Source organism: Thamnophis elegans, chromosome 5 (assembly GCF_009769535.1).
Source record: "Thamnophis elegans isolate rThaEle1 chromosome 5, rThaEle1.pri, whole genome shotgun sequence".
Classification (NCBI taxonomy): Eukaryota; Metazoa; Chordata; class Lepidosauria; order Squamata; family Colubridae; genus Thamnophis; species Thamnophis elegans.
Window position 1 is genome coordinate 427353 of NC_045545.1, and position 19868 is coordinate 447220.

The 19868-nt window shown below is 38.3% G+C and overlaps 2 protein-coding genes across 7 annotated transcripts; both read right to left on the bottom strand.

Annotated features, from left to right (window-relative positions):
• Window positions 1–1210: 1210 nt before the first annotated feature.
• LOC116509203 (complement factor H-related protein 2-like) lies at window positions 1211–7294 on the bottom strand. Of its 3 annotated transcripts, none has more exons than XM_032218241.1 (4): window positions 7160–7294; window positions 3816–3872; window positions 2314–2502; window positions 1211–2083 (listed from the first exon to the last, which is right to left on the bottom strand). In XM_032218241.1, exons 1-4 carry the CDS (start codon window positions 7218–7220, stop codon window positions 1887–1889), a joined length of 504 nt encoding a protein of 167 aa, XP_032074132.1. In that variant the 5' UTR covers window positions 7221–7294; the 3' UTR covers window positions 1211–1886. The 3 variants fall into 3 exon arrangements, with proteins under 3 accessions (XP_032074132.1, XP_032074133.1, XP_032074134.1); XM_032218242.1 differs by having other exon boundaries at window positions 2314–2496; window positions 7160–7293; XM_032218243.1 differs by lacking the exon at window positions 3816–3872 and having other exon boundaries at window positions 2314–2496.
• A 2718-nt stretch (window positions 7295–10012) lies between these two features.
• Window positions 10013–19829, bottom strand: F13B (coagulation factor XIII B chain). Of its 4 annotated transcripts, none has more exons than XM_032218235.1 (11): window positions 19684–19829; window positions 18890–19090; window positions 18211–18408; window positions 17398–17574; window positions 17110–17286; window positions 15705–15884; window positions 14755–14985; window positions 13561–13767; window positions 12182–12364; window positions 10902–11112; window positions 10013–10389 (listed from the first exon to the last, which is right to left on the bottom strand). In XM_032218235.1, coding segments are annotated over exons 1-11 (1836 nt in total). In that variant the 5' UTR covers window positions 19754–19829; the 3' UTR covers window positions 10013–10388. The 4 variants fall into 4 exon arrangements, with proteins under 4 accessions (XP_032074126.1, XP_032074127.1, XP_032074125.1 ...); XM_032218236.1 differs by having other exon boundaries at window positions 10013–10170; window positions 19684–19828; XM_032218234.1 differs by lacking the exon at window positions 10013–10389 and having other exon boundaries at window positions 10452–11112.
• Window positions 19830–19868: the final 39 nt, after the last annotated feature.

Here is a 19868-nt window from a genome sequence, read left to right on the forward strand (position 1 = left end):
GAGAGATACTTTTTACCTTTGCAAGGTAAAAGTGTGTTTTACCTTTTACCTTTACTTTTACCTTTGCAAAGTGTCTCTTCTTTGCCCTCCCAAAAAATATGAATCACCAAGTAATTCAAGCAAAGTAAACCGTCTTTATTCAAGGCGAGTCTTTTTGTACAATATAGAAACAAATGATAGATATATTTGGTATATGTGATACATCAGGAAGCAAGTGATCAAAGAATAAAAGCCATTGATAATATGTGAGATTTGAACAATGAAGAATATTGATTCTACCCAAGTTTCCACAAGTAGCAAATGTATGGCTTACATTATTTCATCCCAGCAGGTTTGTTTATTACTTATATCTTCTTTAACATTATTAACATGTTAGAACAACTTAAGCAGTATGTAATTAGAATAACAATATGCAGGATGCTTTTAAGCATATTTCCCTTTACACAAATCCCAGCTTTCTAAAAATGAGAGTTTTTAACCAGGATAAAAACTCATGCAATGTTCTATCTATTGCATAGAACTTGAATTAAACAGATTATGGCAAACACAGCAATCCTCACATTTTCTTGATGAATTGTAGCTTTTATCATTACCACCTGGCAGCCTTAAAATTCTTTTCAGTACAATATGAACTGCTCTGTCAGTTGCTACCCTAGTAAACTCCTAAAAGTTTTAAGGCAATTAATTTAACAGTGTATATTTTACAAGTAAAGACCTTGTTTTCACTTAATGGCTGAAAAAAATAATTACACAATCTGTCACATGCACATTTTTAAAATAGAAACAGAGGCCAGAATAGTGTAAGGATAGTTTATAAACCAATGCTGTAACCAGGGACGGGTTCTGGCTGCCGCTACTGCTGGTTTGCTCAGGGATGCGCCCCGCACACATGCGCAGTGCAACAAAAATTGCTCTGCATATGCGCAGAAGGCAAAACAAGATGGCGGCGCCTATGGCACCATCAAGAGAACTGATTCGGGGGCATGGCAGGCCTGGGTAACTGCCAGTTCAAGCGACCCAGGCCGCCAAGTTACCACCGGTTTGGCCAAACCAGTCCGAACAGGTAGGAACCCACCTGTGGCTAGAACACATGGCCCCATTAAACTAGTGAGAGGCCACTAGAGATGCCATTGATGAGCTGGCAGGAGTGAACCAAAATGTGTAGGTCCCAAAAATTCTTGGTTCATGGTGCCCATCATTTCTCAGTAGTTTTTTCAGAGTGTCCCTCGATTCATGAACTGGCTTTGATACCTTGGGCTTCCTGGCACACCGTTTGAGAACTATGAGTTTAACCCAATGAATTTGCATAGGAATGCTGTGAGATATTTTACATTTTCAAGGAAAAAACACGATTAACAGTTTCTGTGCTGCGGATGTTGAATATCACTGTGTTTCCCTTTAAAATATCCTGGTTCCTGTGAGTTTGCTATGGCAACCTGAAATGCCAGGGTATCGTTTGAAACAGCAGTTCCAGGTACTAGAATTCTTACAATGGTCTACAATTGAAAGGTGGATTGGCAAAGTAGTGTACTGTGATCCCCCCCTCAGATGGGATTTCCAGACGGCACACAACGTAAATCGTTAGTTATCAAGAAGGGGTGGGGAATTATGATTAAATAGGAAACCAGTATTTGTGCTTCTGAGCAGATGACAACATATGTCACTTAATTTCACTTCTGAGGATTCTAAAGACCCAAAAGCTCACAAATAATCACCAATACAGGAGATGTCAGCAGACAGGATACGAGTCAAGACTATTTGCTCCTGCATTCTTCCTTCCTGATTTTTAAAAGTATAGTCAGGCAATTACACACCAACATACAGGGAGAAAGTTATGCGAATATGAGTGAATTTTTTATAGGTGAATTAAGAAATACTTAACTCTATTATACACATCTGGGATACACCCAGGGGCCCTTTACACATTGTTTCATAAATGGTGATGATAATGGATGCTTACGAAATCCTGGTTTACACGCAAACTGCATCCAATAATCAGATGCTCTCCAAGATGTTGATTTAGTGATCCAACTCATTTGAATATTGTTGCGGTCCATGTCAACTTGATCAGCTCTACAAGTTTCTGAAGAATAAATAAATTTACTTATATATTAAATTGATATAGCGCACTAAAAATAGTGTAGAATAATTAGAACAGAATAATTGATAGTTAATTTTTTTTATTTAAGTCTTAGGTTAAATTATGCACATTGGTGAACTTTTAGGTATAACACATAAATTGAAGGGGCTAATAGTGGTGAAATTCATTTTTTTTTTTTACTACCAGTTCTGTGGGTGTGACTGTATACTTACGGACACATCTCGGAACCCCTCTCCAATGTCCATTCTGACACTTGGCAATTGGAGTGCCCTCCATTTCATACAGCCTGTAGCACTGATAGATCACAGATTCCCCTGATAAGAATTCCTGTCTTCTGTTGCTTAGAAGCATCGCGTTGCTAATATCAGGTGGAGGACCACAACTTGTTGGAATCTCTACAACTAAAATATTTAATAAATGGATATATTAGACTGACTAACAAGCCAGTCCTGGGTATAATTGTATTATAAAAAACCATGGAATAAACAGAATGATTTTTTTTTACTTTATTCTATATTATATTCTGTGATTTAATTGTTTACTTGTTCAATTTTTTAAAAAAAGCATACACAGATGTATCTCACATAAGATTTAGTGCCCTTCTTGAAATTCATTATATATATATGTGTGTGTGTGTGTGTGTGTGTGTGTGTGTGTGTGTGTGTGTAGGTCTCTAGTAATTCGGGTTTTCTCCCACGTAAAATTGGAGATGTCTGGCAACGTTTCGACGAAGTCTCATTCGTCATCTTCAGGCTTGGTGTTTCCAGGAGCAATGTGAGATCTCGGCTGTTTCTTCCTTTTAACTGCCAGTGGGGGTTTGAACTGATTGGGTGGGAGCTTGGCTGTGTCCTGATTGGGTGGAGGTGTGTCCTGATTGGGTGGAGGTGTGTTCTGATTGGTTGGGGGTTTGTGTTTCATGTAAGGATAGGAGGGGTTTAAAGAGGCTAATGGTGCATTTGCAGTCTGGCTTCTGGTCCTCGGCCGTGCCTCCTCATCAGTGTGGGTGTTTGTCTGCTTTCTTTGTGGATGTTTGGTGGTGACATCCTGTGTGGCTCTTGTGAGTGTGGGAGTGTGAATGACACCAGGCCCACACTCACAAGAGCCACACAGGATGTCACCACCAAACATCCGCAAAGAAAGCAGACAAAAACCCACACTGATGAGGAGGCACCACCAAGGACCAGAAGCCAGACTGCAAATGCACAATTAGCCTCTTTAAACCCCTCCTATCCTTACATGAAACACACACACACACATGTGTGTGTGTGTGTATGTATGTGTGTGTGTGTGTGTATATATATGTGTGTGTGTGTGTGTTTTCTGAGGTTTTCGCAGATGTTAGTATGTAGGTCTCTAGTTATTCGGGTTTTCTCCCGCGTAAAATTGGAGATGTCTTGGCGATGTTTCGACGAAGTCTCATTCGTCATCTTCAGGCTACTTCAGGCTTGGTGCTTCCAGGAGCAATGTGAGATCTCGGCTGTTTCTTCCTTTTAACTACCAGTGGGGGTTTGAACTGATTGGGTGGAGGTGTGTTCTGATTGTTTGGGGGTTTGTGTTTCATGAAATATATATATATATATATATATATATATATATATATATATATATATATATATATATATATATATATATATATATATATACACATACACACACACACACACACACACACACACACACACACACACACAGGGTAGTTGAGTTCGTATCTTACCTGGCTCAGTAAGTAGATTGACCAAGTCATCATATGCAACTTGCATCTGCTGGGATACTGAAAGAGCAATGTGGATTGAAAAAATTGAAATAATTTCAATTATGTTAAGTTTTGCAGAGAGAAGAACTTAATTTCTGTTAATGGAATGTTAATGATCTATTTCTGCACTCATAAGCTCTGTCATTTCTTTGGGAGTAGAAATTTTTGCCTGTGAGTAATTCATTTTCTTCAATGGCTACTTCCCATTCTCATTTATAGAACCATTTGTAAGCCCTTCTATTTATCCCAAAGAAACATCAATTCGTAGTAACTGATTCCCTCCTTCTAAAAAAAAAAAAAAGACTATTTTGCACCCACATTGAAATCAATGAATATAATTATTATGTAAAACTTAAATTTCATTAATTTCAAGGTCTGGAACCCTTTCAATATTGGTTAAGCATCCTTTCTATGAAACCACTTTCCTTTCTCCTTTATAGTGTCGATCCCCCTCACCCCACCCCAATTGTTTTGGAAAGGAGGAGATTGCAAATCAGGAATAGCAATGAAGCTTTTTCATTTAGCAAGACTCAGGACTGGTAACTGTTGAAACAGCCGCTGTAACTGTGTGTAGGAAAGGCCTTGGGAGGTTGGGCAAAGAGACACAGCCGAGGGAATGGTCAGGTAAGAGAAAGGGGGGTTGCAAGATTGATGTTGGTTGTTAAGGTGTTGAGATTTAAGAGCTGACCAGCTGTGAAGCTGATGCAACTGTGAAGCTGATGAAATGTTAAGGCTGATGCCATGAAGATGAAGCAGGATTGGCATAGCCAGTTGAAGGCTATGAAGGGGCCGACAAAAGCCTTCACCACTTTAGGAGGGGTTTATATAAGGCAGCCAGGAGAGGCGTATTTCTCTCTCCTTGTGTCCGGTATCCATTCCTAAGTTCTCCCTGTAGAGTTAAGGAGAAGATTGCTTACTTGTCAGGTATTTGCTACCACATATATTTCTGCATATGTTGTATATAAACCATGTTAAATGTCTTAAGTCTCTGTGTGCTGTGATTTGCTCCTGGACTGTCTCCTAAAAGTAGCCACGCTGCAAACCTTCTCACATTGGTGCTACAGGATAAATCAGTTAGAAAAAAACAACCAGATCAGCTGAATCTCCTTTATTGTAATTGGCTACATTGGCAGAAACGTGTAAGTAGAGGTAGTCCTCAATTTATGACCACAATTTGGCCCAGGAGTTCCACTGCTGAGCACGGTCATTGTTGTGAGATGCATCCTAGCCGAGGTGGCGCAGTGGTTAAATGCAGCACTGCAGGCTACTGCTAGATCAGCAGTTCAGCGGTTCAAATCTCACCGGCTCAGGGTTGACTCAGCCTTCCATCCTTCCGAGGTGGGTAAAATGAGGACCCGGATTGTTGGGGGCAATATGCTGACTCTCTGTAAACCGCTTAGAGAGGGCTGAAAGCCCTATGAAGCGGTATATAAGTCTACTGCTATTGCTATTGCTATATTATGATCTTTTTTTCCCCATGGTTGCCAGGTGGATTATTGCAGGTGTTAAATAGACGTGTGGTTGTTAAGTGAACCAGCCTTCCCCCGCTGAGTTAGCTTATCCCAATAGGGCTGCCGGGAAGGTCACGAACGGCAATCACATGATCCTGGGATGACACAGCCATCATACATACATGACAGTTGCCAAGGGCCTGAATTCTGATGATGCTCCCGTCAGGATACTGCAATAGTCCTAACTGGAAGGACCAGATCTATGTCACTTTTTCAGTGCTGTAGTAACTTAGAACAGTCATTAAACAAGTGGTTGTAAGTCAAGTACCCACACCCATCTTTTTTACAACAGGAGAAACTAGGGAGGGTCTTTTCTGGACCTCTGGCCTCTGTCTAGCTGTGGGATAATCTGTCTCTTACTTGACTATTCATTCCCTTTGCAGCCTTTTGCCCAGCCTCCCATACCATTATAGTTACACACTCGCCTGCTGCTGTTCTTAAGATATAAAGTATATTTGACCACGAAAGCTGCCTCATTGCTCAGACTTTTCCCCAGGACTTGTACAATGACTTCATACTTGTACCCAACAAGTGTTGTTGTAGGGATCAAACAAGAAACCCCACGAGAAACGTCCGTCTGCTGGCTAGCTCCGAAGCTGCACATCCCAGGCCAACGTTATTGTTCAAAAGCAATATCTGGTTTCCCTATATATAGTTAAACAATTATTCAAAAACTGAATAGGAAAAGAAAAAAGAAACCACTCCACAAACACACATACACACCAAGAGATCCTGGCCCTTGACCACACGTGTGACATAGCACTTCACATTCTATGTTATTGTCCCACCAGATAAAATATGTCCTCAGATAAAATATTAAGTGCAGCCCCCAATCATGGATGCTATTACTGTTCTTCAGTGGATAGCTCTTATAAGAATAACATTGTATTGTGCTCAACTGGAAAACAATACAAAAATATTGGTGAATACTTGAAGCTTCTTAATGCCTAGCAAGTTATTTTGACATAAGCTTTTGCAAACTTTACTTACTTCTTCAAATGCATGGATTTGTAACCTGAGGTTAGAGTATAATATGTGTGTTTGCCTTGTCAAAGTACAAAACTGATGCTGAAACTCAGCCAAATAATTTTGGCACACGAAAAATTTTGTAACCAGTTTTCCCTGTCAACAACTATATACAAGTGCAACAAATTATATAACAAATAATTTGTTGGTTTTTCAAAATCTGCTAACTAAAACAATTTTCTCAATTGCTTAATAAAAAATTAGTTGATGATTATTGATGAGAGCTGATGAGAATCTTCAACAAAGTCTTTCTGTTACTTACAACCTAATATACCATCTGTATTCATTTTCTTCTAACCTTATTGTTTACCAATAATTTAATGATAAACCACACATACTTGTCACAGGCAATTATTGCGTCTGTTGAAGTGGAATATAGAACTCCAAATTTTAAAATAAGATAAAGGTGGTTTTAGAGGCCACAACAGATAAACACATCAATCCTTAATGGCGAATGTCCTGCGAGTTTGTAACTATTGCAAAATTCAGAAAGGAATATCAAGTACCATTATGTATTACATTTCAGCATATAAACTGAATAGACATAATTAAGCATCTAATCACAATTACTTGGCTAATGGATATGAGCTGCAACATAAAGAACAATTCTATTATCTGATTTAGATACAAACATGGTAAATCACAATTTTCTTATGACAATTTAATTTAAAATAATTGATATTTTTCTCTAGTTTTCCTAAAAAGTACTAACAAATCTCCATTTGCCTTGCAAAAAAGGCAACTTTTACTTCTCCTTGAGTAACTTACCCTTCTGGAGAACACAATTTGTCCATAATAGGACAAAAATTACACAGCCGAAACAATGCATGTCAGTATTTCAGATTGTCAATGTCCACACTGTACAGTTGGGACTTTTAATCACTGACACCAATGACCGTCCTTGGGAAGGTTTTTCAAATCTGGATCCACAAAACTGGTTATTTACTTATTCATATTCCAAAGTCCATAACACTTTTGTGTTTTTTAGAAATCTGCATTGTAAAGTATTAAGCAATATCCTTACCCAAGAGAAATCTTCTTCAGAATTTGTCAAAGGAAAATAAGGGACTCTGGGGAACAGACTTGAAATTCCTAAGCTAATTCATTATAAAACAAAACTCATATGGGGTTTTCTCAGACCTCCACATTAGTATACAAAGATATGAAATGATCTCTGCCAAGCGATGGGGCGCGGTGCCATTTGAGCAAAAGAATACTGGGAAAGGCTGCTTATCCTACATTTTGGAAAACTAATTCTACCAGTTATATGTGTTTATATGTGTTTACTCCTGCTTACTAGATACAGTAAACGTACACACTCTCAATAGGAATCTTCTTCTGTTTTAAAAAGGGATCTGTTTTGCCTTTAAAGCTTCTCGCCGCCCCTTAGTTTAGGGCCTCCCTTAAGTAAAATAAAAATTAAGCAATGGAATAAACCATAGCTAAGAGAGGCCAATTAGAGAATTAGAAAACGAGGGGGCCCATCTGACGGGTCCTACACGAAGGGGGAGGGGCAGGGTAATGAATTTATACTGTAAGAAATTGTTCTAGCACTATTTATTAGCATTCTTCCTCTTCCTGAGGGAAAAGTGATAGGTTACCTAGAATTTTACGCTTCTCCATCTTGGTGGAGATCGCATCCAGGAATGGGCTGACCTCGTCTGCTCACTGATGGGACCGAATCTGTCAGAAAGGTCAGGGTGAAGAAGATTTCTTCTGTATCTGAGACAATGGGATGTGGTGGTATTTGGAACTGAGCAGAGCCTCCATTACTGGAAAATTCAAAGTTGTGCTTAAAAGACCAGTTCTGAGCTGCTTGCAACCTCTCCAACATAGAAAATTAAGGTGTCTTCGTGGCTAAATGGAGGACCTTCAATGTAAAGTTTTCAGATTGCTCCATTATATTGCATGGCAATGAATTGGATGTTGCATTTATGCATTGTAGCGCTGGAATGAAAGCTCAGGTTTTGTTTATAACATCAATGAGAATAGGCTGCTCTTGAGGAATGGGGGGGGGGGATTTCCATCTTGGCAGGAGTAAATCTCCTGTTTTGCTTATCTTTGACATTACTACAGAATTACTACTTCAGAGCCCATATTGCTAGCAAGAAGAGATTGACTCTCAAACAGCGAGATCCCCCCACAGTTTGAAGCTGTCATATGGCAGCCGGAGCAGTTCAAAAACGCCAGGCGATGCTTTCGACTGACCAGCCAGCAATTCTGTATGTTGGAGAACGATGGGTTCTGCCACTTTCTCCATCTGACTACAGCAACTGCTTTATCTTCTCACCCAGCAACTCTGCCAGCCAGGCAGGACCTGCCCTGATCATGGAGGCAGAAAGAAAGAGTTTCGAATAGTGCAGCAATAAGCCGAAGTCCTTATGTTTATTTCATCTTGATCCAGTTGGACTGTCTCTCCTTTCCTTCCCCTCCTCATCAGTCCTGGTTTCAATGGGGTGAAAACCAAAGAATAAAGAGCCCTGGTGGGACAGTAGTTGGAATCCAGCACTGCAGGCAAACTTTGATTCTGACGGAGCGCATAGTTGACTCAGCTTCCCATCCTTCAGTAAAACGAGGGCCCAGATTCTTAGAGCCAAGATGCAGACATCATAAGCCACGTAGAGTGCTATAAAACACAATGGGGCAGTATAGAAATCTCCGTGCTTTTGCTAATGTCTTCCACTATAAGCACAGCACTTCTCCTGATGAGGAAGCGCAGCACTGGTGGGTAATGAATACGACTCACCCAGCAGATGAGTTAGGCATATTGAGTTTCTAAATCCAGTCATAGCCAGAGACAATTGAACGTGGAAAGTGCAGCCCATTAAGAATCTTTGTTGCTCCCGAACGGAATCAGATGGTGAGGGATGGCCTTGGTAGGAAGAGATTATGTGGGAAAGTGATTGTTCATTATTTCCAGTGATGTATAAAAGGGAGACAGATACCAATCGTCATTCATCTTGACACCTGATCTTCAAATGCCCCCATCCAAGAAACACTCTCTGTGGTTCAAGTCATTGCTGAGGATGAAATAGCAAAGCGTTCAGATAGGTGACTCTTTTGGAGACCGTCAAGGCAATCTCTCCACATGAACTGTTCTTCTTGTAATGAACTTCTCAAATCCGATAGCCAAAGTTCTTGACATTTTTCATAATAGTTCCTGAGTTTCTCCATGCACCATCATAGGTTTTTGGGTTCCCACTGGAATTGTACAGTGGATGAACTTACTTCATGGAAGGCCATTAAGAGTTCTGTATTAGAAAAAGTGCATCCTGAAGGGCTAATATAAACTTTTATTTTGTTAAGCAAATGTTTTTAACAGGCTTAAGCTCAGAGAACGAACCTTTACCTTCAAAAGGCTTAATATATAAAATGATTATAGTTAATAAACCTGCTATTACCGTGTCACATAAGAGTACCTGGAGCATGCTGATTAATCTCAGATATGAAAAAGTTTGTTTAGGTATATTATTAATAAGAAAAATAAAAGAATAATTTGGAGGAACTTTGTAATTTTGGTAGTTTTTAAAAAAATGAAATGAGTAAATGCAAAGCTGTTTATTGTAATAAATATGAATATTTATTTATCTGAATCCAAATCAGAATTATTCTGTTTGTAGCATCTTCAAATGATATTGCGCGCTGAAGTCAAGACCTATTCCAATAATCCCGAGTAACTCTAGTCTTCCAGTAGTTAATGAAAGTTAATTTGCATACTTCCTGCAACATGAAATGAGGCTGAGAAGTCACTCAAGTTATTTTTTTTTAAATTTTCTTATCTAAAGAAAAACAAAATATGTTAAGCGTTACTTATAAAGAGAGACAAAGTATATAATTATAATCAATACTTCTAAAACTTGGTTTACAATATAAGGTTAATTATTAATAAGTGAGAAAACAGCAGTACTGCTCAGCTCACAAAAGAGGTTATATAAACCAATGCAACGTCCAAGGAAACTACTGCAAAATTCTGCATTTTCTGTCAACCGATCTCTCATCTAAAAAAAAGGAAAAAAATGTATACCAATATGTTTTTTTCCCCATATTCTTGGACACTGTCCGATGCCTTAATCTCGTTTCATGTACCCATACTAGAATACTTTCCCTTTCTCTATTTTACAAGGTGCTTTATACAATTACAAGATAAGTCTTCTACATCAAGCTACTCTATTAAATTAAGAGATATTTAATTTAATAGAGTAGAACCTATCGGTTTTTAATATTGCCAATAATTCAGGTTCAACGGAGCTTTGATAAATTACAAAATAAAAATCTTCCATTTTTTCTAATTATGGCAGAATGAAAGAAACCAAACAGGAAGTTCTTAAAATTGATATTTTTGAGATAGCAATAAATAAATGTTTGAACACTTTGGATAAATATATTTAATATACACTGTCTCAATACCATTTTGTTAGCCAATATACCCAAATCCTTAAAATACGTTTGAATAAGGAAAACATAAGACTATATAGGTAGGAAAATATGTTGCAGGTCATGTTTTGCTTACCATTTATTCCTAATGCATTGTGGATACAAGAGTTGTCCATTCTGACACTGTACTCTAAAATCAGAGGGTAAATTTGATAGACGCTTAGTGTGGTATGCTTTGCATACAAATTCCACAAATTCCCCATGAAGAAAATAAGGTCGATTGTCAAAACTCCATCTCAAAAGCAAATTGTTTTTTGCCATCTCTTCCTGTGATAAGGTGCATGGCTCTTTAGAAAATAAACACAATGTTGTTGTTGTTATTATTATTATTATTATTATTATTATTATTATTATTATTTTACCATACCATGAAATGTAATAGAACATTTCCCATAGATACTAGGATTATTTTTATACTGCCTCTGATAAAATGAAAATATTAATGAACTACAACTTCATAAATTATCAAGAGCTTATTTTCACTCCATTAGATTGCTAATTTGAAGATAAAGCTAGCGTTCATGTAATCTTGTCTGGACTACCTCAAAGGGTTTACACCAAGGCCTTCTGAATCAGGCCTTAAAATAATCTGAGTGAGATCAGATCTGTGATTTGCATGGTGACCACGAACTTCTGAGCTCCTTCCTGCTCCATATCTAGGGAAAGCAAGTTGAAGTCCTCCAATGTTGTAAGCCTGGAGAACTCTTAACACAAACATGCCTACTACATCGAGCAGCTCAGGCAGGGAAACTCAAGAAGACAATACGCAGCAACAATTAAAGTTGATCTCTAGAAACCAATCTTATCAGTGGGGCCTCACAGCTGATTATCTGAGGGGCAGTGCCTCTGAAAATCAACAGCAGAGTCTCTCAGAGGGCAACTGGAGCCATGTTTGAAATCCAGAGAGCCTCATTTCTGAGATGGGAATATACTAATCCATGCCCAAGCAGATTTCACTAATACATGGTAGATCAATCCTCTCATCCACTGTCAAATCATGAATCAGGGAGCCATTACATGTCACTCTTTAATTCAAAACCCAGGCTGCTGAACCTCCAATGATTTCGCATTCAAGCTGCGCACAAAATGAGAATCACACTCCTCAAGAGCAGCCTATTCTCATTGATGTTATAAACAAAACCTGAGCTTTCATTCCAGTGCTACAATGCATACATGTAACATCCAATTCATTGCCATGTAATATAATTGAGCAATCTGAAATCTTTACATTGAAGGTCCTCCATTTAGGCACGAAGACACCTTAATTTTCTAAAATGTAATGAAATGCATTGAACCTGCATGTTTATTTGGAATCTATTTGCATTGTGTTATAATGATAACACTACTATACAATACCTATACAAACAGGTGGAGTAGTCCATTGGCTCCTGGAACAAAAGACCGTTATGGAACCTTGCAAAACATGATATTCATTGCAATTGTACTGTATTGTTGAACCGTCTTCATAATTTTCTGTTAATGAGCCCATAACGGCCCCATTTTCTATTGAAGGTGGAGGACCACAGTTAGCACGTAAGCCTGCAAAACACAGTGGAAAAAAGAAAGGCAGCATAAGACAGCATAAGTGGTTAAAATCGGTTTTAAAATGGGGAGAGGAAAGATGCTTTTACACACATTTTCTCCTGTGAGCCCTATTTTATAGAAAGTAGTAAACTATAATTGGGGTAAGAAGTTTCTCCATTCAAAGTGAGAGGCTGTGTCATCATTCTGATTATATACACGTATATTATTGTCTATCTACGACTATGTGTTTGTATATAAAAGAATAACTTTTAGATGCACATTACTGGCAACCCATGTTTGCAATTCGTTCTTTCAACTTGTTCATTAAGCAAAGCAATCTTGCTTAAGTGAATTTGCATTACTTGCTTGAAATTTTTCTTTGCTTTGCAGCATAAGGATGTGGCCCCAAACAGCAGGGAACATTTTCAGAACTTGACTCACGAGGAAGCCAAATAAAAGGGCAAATCTATAACCCTTTCTCCCCACCCCCACCCCAAGATTTCCAGCACTGTAAAAATTAGTAAGAGCATCATTGTTGTTAATATTTACCTAAAAGAATAAGCACCCACACAGTGGGGAATATACATTGAAACAAACGCACGAGCATTGGCTGTTTGCCAAGGATAGTCATTCTCAAACTTTTCTTCACCATGGATACCTTTGGTGGCCATACCATGGCCAGAGACCCTCAAGCTCTCTCTTAAGATTTCAACCATAACATTTCTTCAAGCCTTCCCAGATCCCCTATGATGACAGCGCAGCCCACTCCCCCAAGAGATCCATGGACCACAGGTTCAGAACCACTGGCCGAGCATGCTGGGAACTGCAAGCCACCGGCCCCTTAGGAGGACCCAAAATTTTAATGTGAAACTAGTTAGGCATCAACTGCCAACTGACCCATGATTCTAGTTAACTAATTAATAATCACAGAGCTGAGCTTATTAACATTTCAGGGACATTCTGCATTGAGAGAAAAGCAGCCCAGGGATGTATTTTGGCAATCTCTTTGCTCTGCAAAGGGGCAGGAGAATTAGATTTAGGCCCAGGACAATGCATAGTAATTGATTGTAATGGTGAACACCTGAAAAGGGGGGGGGGAGGGTTGGAGTTGCAAAGGTCATAAATGTGGTTGCATAATTTACTGTCATAATTGTGGATGACTGCTATCTGAGGATGTTGGATAAAACTTTTGCTAAAAAGCATCATTTTACCTTTGGAAATACACCCAGGGTATTTCAATTGTCCATCATTACATTGCACCAGCAATTCTAATTCTGAGACTAAGGGTGGCAAAATATATCCTGGTTTACATACGAATTCAATAGTATCACCATGCATGAAATATAATTCTTCTTCAAGCTTCCATTTCATTTCTAGGTTGTAATTGCCAGAAATTTCTTCCCTTGCTAAACATGGCGCTGTAAGACAAGAGTCAAGAATAATATATTAAGTTCTGTGATTAAGAAATTATTGGTACTCAGTAATTTACCAAGGTACAAATCTAGTTGATTGTTGATATTGGGAGATGGGAAAGGGAAACATTCTTCATTTATGGTTACCAATGATTTGCTGCCTTTTATAGTCTCCTGCCTTAGAAAGTAAAGCTTTGTGGTGATCAACTATAATGTGACTATCAGAATCATAGTCCCCAGGATAAAAAAGTAACAACAACTGATTAATTCTTTCATGTATTATTCATATTTCAGCAACTCAATCCATAACACAAAATGTATCATGGGCAGACCTTATCTATTGTTAGCTATTTCTTATAAATGAAGGATATGTCAATTGTGATAATCAAATAATGTGTTCAAATACATGTTGAATATTAACTATGCTGGTCAAATGTTGTGTATAAACTACAGAGCAATCAGTTTTCAAATGGTTTTGGAGAAGACATTTTTGGAGAAAAACAACTATTACACTTTTAAAGAATAATTATTGGGTTTATAGAAACATAATGCTGCATGTTTCTTTAGCCCAATTTGTAAATAAATATTTCCTGGAATAGTAATATACAATGGTGCTCTTTCAGTCTATTGCCTTCCATCTGTAAAATATAAATAGGAATAGGCATCCAGAGATGCACTGTTGATGCAGAATAATACAACGTACCATTTTATATAAAATAAAAAGATAACATATGTGGCCATATGGGGGACTGGAATTTTTAACACAGAGTTCTGAGCTCATTCTTGGGGGAAATGTCCATGATAAATGGTTCTCAATATTCCTGTACTTATCTGCTGTCTAGAAATATTTCAGAAGGTCTTGAATGAAAGCTGGCAAATGTGTTAAAATTTTAAAATATTAAGATCTGGCATTACATCATTGCTTTATTCAGGATTTCACATCTTCTATTTGATCATTTATATAATACACAGCATTTATTCTTCAAGGCTTACCTAAACAAGTTGGTGGCTCAGTCCAAGCTCCATGGATGCAATGAACTGTATTGGATCCTTTCATTACATGTAAAGGACGGCATCCGTATTCCACTGAAGAGCCAGGGTTGTAACTTGCCAACTGACCAATATCATTAACAGTAATACTGTTTTTAACTACCGGAGGGGGGTTGCAGTTCTCACCGGTTTCTACAGCCCAATAGTCTTCTGTGGTCAACACCCTGCCCACAACTGAGAAATAGAAACGATGGAAACAGAAGTACAGCAATAACAATCTAATGATGCTGAACTATACTTGATCAAAATTATTACATACAATAAATGGCATTTCAATCCTTTTGTATTTTAAGTTACAAATTTCCCTTTTCTCTTTCTCAACATGTTAGCTTTAAGAGAGTCAAAGTCATAGCTAGGGAAATTCAGAACTCAGCAAGAGGATGGGCTTGGTTAAGCCAAGGTGGCGCAGTGGTTAAATGCAGCACTGCAGGCTACTGCTAGATCAGCAGTTCAGCGGTTCAAATCCCACCGGCTCAGGGTTGACTCAGCCTTCCATCCTTCCGAGGTGGGTAAAATGAGGACCCAGATTGTTGGGGGCAATATGCTGACTCTCTGTAAACCGCTTAGAGAGGGCTGAAAGCCCTATGAAGCGGTATATAAGTCTACTGCTATTGGTACTAATCCATTTTCTACCGCCTCTCTTAGAAAAGGGGCAGTTTCTAGTTCCGTGAATAAAGATATTCTGAAATGAAATATCATCTGAATCTCTTGGACAGAACTAGCTATCCAGAATGTTTGAGATCTAGAATACTCTATTTTGGTTGATTAAAATATTCCTGAATGCATATCACATTTATATTTAAAGAAGAAATACACAACCCAGGCATTATACTATATAGTAAAATTCTGTCTTCCATTATATAATTATCTAACACTAATATTTAGAGTCAGACCTATGCATTTGGGAGGTGAAGTCCATTTCCCATTCTCACATCGGATTTCTCCAGTTCCATTAAGCTGGAAGGAACGCTCACACTGATAATGTATTATGTCACCCTGGCGATAGGTTCTTAAATTGGTCAGCAACCTGGTATTAGGGGGCTGAGGTGGGGGCGGGCATTTGTTTCTTCTTTCTGTAATCAGAATAATAAATAATAAACACTAGCAAAATACCACTTTGTTCTAATAAACGTTTTACAGTACGCTCTTTCAGAAAAGCTGTGTCCAAAGAAATCTTGTACTAAAACAGACACAAAACATCTTTTTTTCCTAGAAAAAAAAAATCTTACCACACTTTTTCAAAGATAATAAGTAAAGCAAAATCAAAGTAACCTTCACAGACTTCCAGGTAACCAAAATGTAAAACACACCTACTTGGGAAAAATAATTGTAAGGTTTAAACATACTGTATATAGAAATTCAGTTAATGATTCAGTATAATTTCTCCCTCCTAACTATTTCTGCAACATATTTAAAGCAAATTACATAATCAGTGATTTTGATGAAGCATAAGGATAAGGAATATATTGTATAATGGAAATATTAGTGGAGATTGTACTACCCAAATGGAGGCTCATGTATGTCTGGTAGTCTTAATTCCATAGTTAAAGCTTAACTATGGAGCAAGTCCAATGCGCGAGGTTGTTCTAGCAACTTCTACTCTGTCTCCAGAGTTTTAGCTGTTTGTGGGCGATGCCCCTTGAGCAGCAAGTCCTGACTGATGATGGCAAAATGACCTACTATGTAAATCCCAGAGTCTCTGAATCCAATCTCTGAGGCCAGTCAGGTATCTTTCTGCCTGATTTATCTCAAACGTGATTTAACATCTGCTCTGTGGGAAGGCAGATTTAATAGGACATCCTATGAGGAGTGCACTTGCCTGTTTGAACTTTATATATGGCATGGGATTGGGTTATTTGAGGGACTGCCTCTCCGCAATCACGTCTATTCACCCCATCAGGTCTGGCAAGAAAGGCATGTTGCAGGTCCTCTCCACAAAGGAAGTTCATCTGATGGGACCCAGTAGGAGAGTCTTTTCTCTGATAGCACCGACCCTATGAAGGATAATTTCCCCCAAGATTGGCCCTGACCCGGCTGACTTTACTGATGGGCCTGAAAACATGGCATTACCATCTGGCTGTGGTGACCCGGTAATGTACAATGGGCATGGTGCCTGCAAAGTGGCTCGGTTGCTAGGGACATTGAGTGAACTGTCTTGCAGATGGATTTCTAAATGATTTTCAGTTTTTTGAAAGTTTTTTCTTGCTTTGTGTGCCAGAGCCATGTTTGTGAGATGGGCAATGACACAAATTTACCAAACCAAATTATAGGGATCTATTAATAGTATAAAAGAAGTACCTTCACATATTGGAAATTCTGGATACCAGCCAAAGTAGTAACACTGAATTAACTCGGGTCCTCTTAAAGTATAACCTTCCAAACAGATAATCTGAATTACGTCTCCTTCTTCATAACTACTTTGCTTGGGATGGACTTTTCCATGTTCAACAGGATTTGGAGAAGAACACGCTAATTCTAAAAAGCAAGGCCAAGCATGAATAAGTGACCTATGTTTCAGTGTTGACAGTTGCTACCAAGTTAGGAATGTTATTTTTGGCCTGAAGCAAAGTCATGTAAATAACTTACTGGTACATTTGGGGACAAGAGACCAGCCTTGAATCTGGCATAGCACTTCTTCTATGGCGTCTCCGCCAGCTGTGACGTAGCCATCCCTGCATTCATATTTGAGCTTGTCATTCACATTGAACACTCTCTGCACTGTATGATAATGACCATGTAGCAGATCTGGAGCTAAGCAAGTCCCTGAAATCAAAAGGCAGGAAAACCAAACAGGCTTTGAAAAAAGGGAAGACAGAAAATAGGTTGTGCAAAAACAATAAAAGATGTGGATATCATTATATTTGTTGTTGTTGATATTTTTAATCCAGACACTTTAGGTTACCTCAAGAGAAGCCTAAAAGTGAAAGCAATGAGTTAATGAAAAATTAAGACAGGTATAGCATCGTCAAAATAACCCAAAACACCTTTTTTTCCAGATTGATTGACTCCATCTGATCAATTAAAGGTGAGGTTTAATTCTATTGGTCTCTTGGGTTATTTGGCGGGTTCTGCGCAAAGAGCTCCAAGCCTGGACAGAACTGCATCCTCAATCTTTGCAATATATATATATATATATATATATACTTGGGGAAGATGGGTATTAAAGGATGAAAAGATCTGCAACTTTCAGGTGATAAAAGTGGGAGGGGGGGAGGGGGGGTTTCCAGTGCTTATTGCCAGCTTCCCACAAGGAAACTCAATGGGGAAGGCAACATGAAGCTGGAAGACTTTTCCAGTCTCACTTGTTTTTTTTCTTTATCCACCTGTGGACATTCAGATTTTCTTAATGAAATATCTTTGAAACCATGCCCCGATGGCCCATGGGTTGTTTAGCATTACCTAAAGGTTCTTTAATGGCTCCCATACACAGTGGCTGAACCGACCATCCATCTTGAAGACACTGTATATTTGCATCCACCTCGCCTTCTGCAGTCTGGTAGCCTGAATGGCAGCTATATCTTAAGTTTTCCCAGATGTTGTAAGACAATTTTGTATCAGAAAAAATACCATTATCCAAAGTAGGTTGGACGCATTTCTCTTCAGTGTGTTTAAAAAAAAAAGATGAGAAAAATGTTATATTTTTTTTCTTTGTTCATAAAAGTTAAACTCCTACATGGTAAGAATGGTATTACAGAAAGGACCCAAATTCAAGAAGCCATGTTAATAGCTTGAGAAAGCTACAGATAATCCTCGCTTAATTACTGGATACTTAACAACTATTCAAAGTTACAACTTCCCCAAAAGGTACTTATGACCCATCCTGCCACACCTACCCAGCCGATCATCTGATCAAATTTCAGGTGCTGGGCAACTAGCTCACATTTGCAATCAGTTGCAGCATCCCAGAGACACACGGCAGCAGCCCGGACCTTTTCTGCAAATTACTTAACTATCAAATTGTATACACAGATCGCTCATTCTAGTGATATTTTATATATAACGTTCACATTTTCCTATGATATGAAGAACGCTCTGCTTCCTTTCTAACCAGATGAGGAAGGAAAGGACGTGGACTTACTATGACATTTGGGGACTGGTATCCAGCCTTCATTAGTGCAGTTCACCCGTCCATTCTGACTTCCCGTTTCAGTTGAATACCCAGCCAAGCAGGTATAGGAGAGCTTTTCACCTTTCTTCATTGGGAAATAATAATTTTTAAAACTGTAATAATATAGTGCAATCCTTCCATTTTCTATATTAGGGAAGTCACAAGCTTTGTCTAGAAGAAATGTATTCATGTTCAAGTAGGAAGAAATGGGGAAAAAAAAAAAGACTGGAACTCATGTCTTTAAAATATGTGACTATGCTCAGAAGAATCCAGTTGAATACATCGTTTCTACTGCACGACTCAAATTTTGACAAAACCCTCCTATATATGTAGGTTCGCTCACTTTAGACAATCTAAAGATTCTGGAAAGTGTTGTTAAAAGGATGTTAGAACCTATTGAATAAATACCAGTCCTTTAAAAAAAATCTTACAAACAAAGCAATTACAATGCATGTTCGTAATATGAGGCTTATTCTATAGTTATATCCCGATAAACATGATTTTCTTTTTACTGTTTCCCTCACACAAACACACAAAACCTGGTTAAGATTAAATTGCTATCCAATATCTTTTGATTTCTAGCACAACTTTCAGCCTTTCAGGATGCACGCAATCATACGTTTTTACATATATTCTTAAAAATAAAAATGTAATCAGAAGGGGATGTTACATGCATCATTTTTGAACCTAGGATATCAGTATCGACTGCCTTACAATAGTTGAAAAAGTATGAATTTTAACCACAACATATATTTAATTTTTACCTTCAGCAAGAAGCTTCCTTATTGCAGCAAACATTAATAGAAATGAAAACATCCACCTTTTATACTCCATCTTCAGTGCTTTCCTGGGAAGCTTGTATTATCCCACTTTTGCTAGTTTACTCCATTTCTGAAGGCAGTTCAGTTAATAATTGATAGGAGAGCATGACAGACTGGGAGGTTTCAGA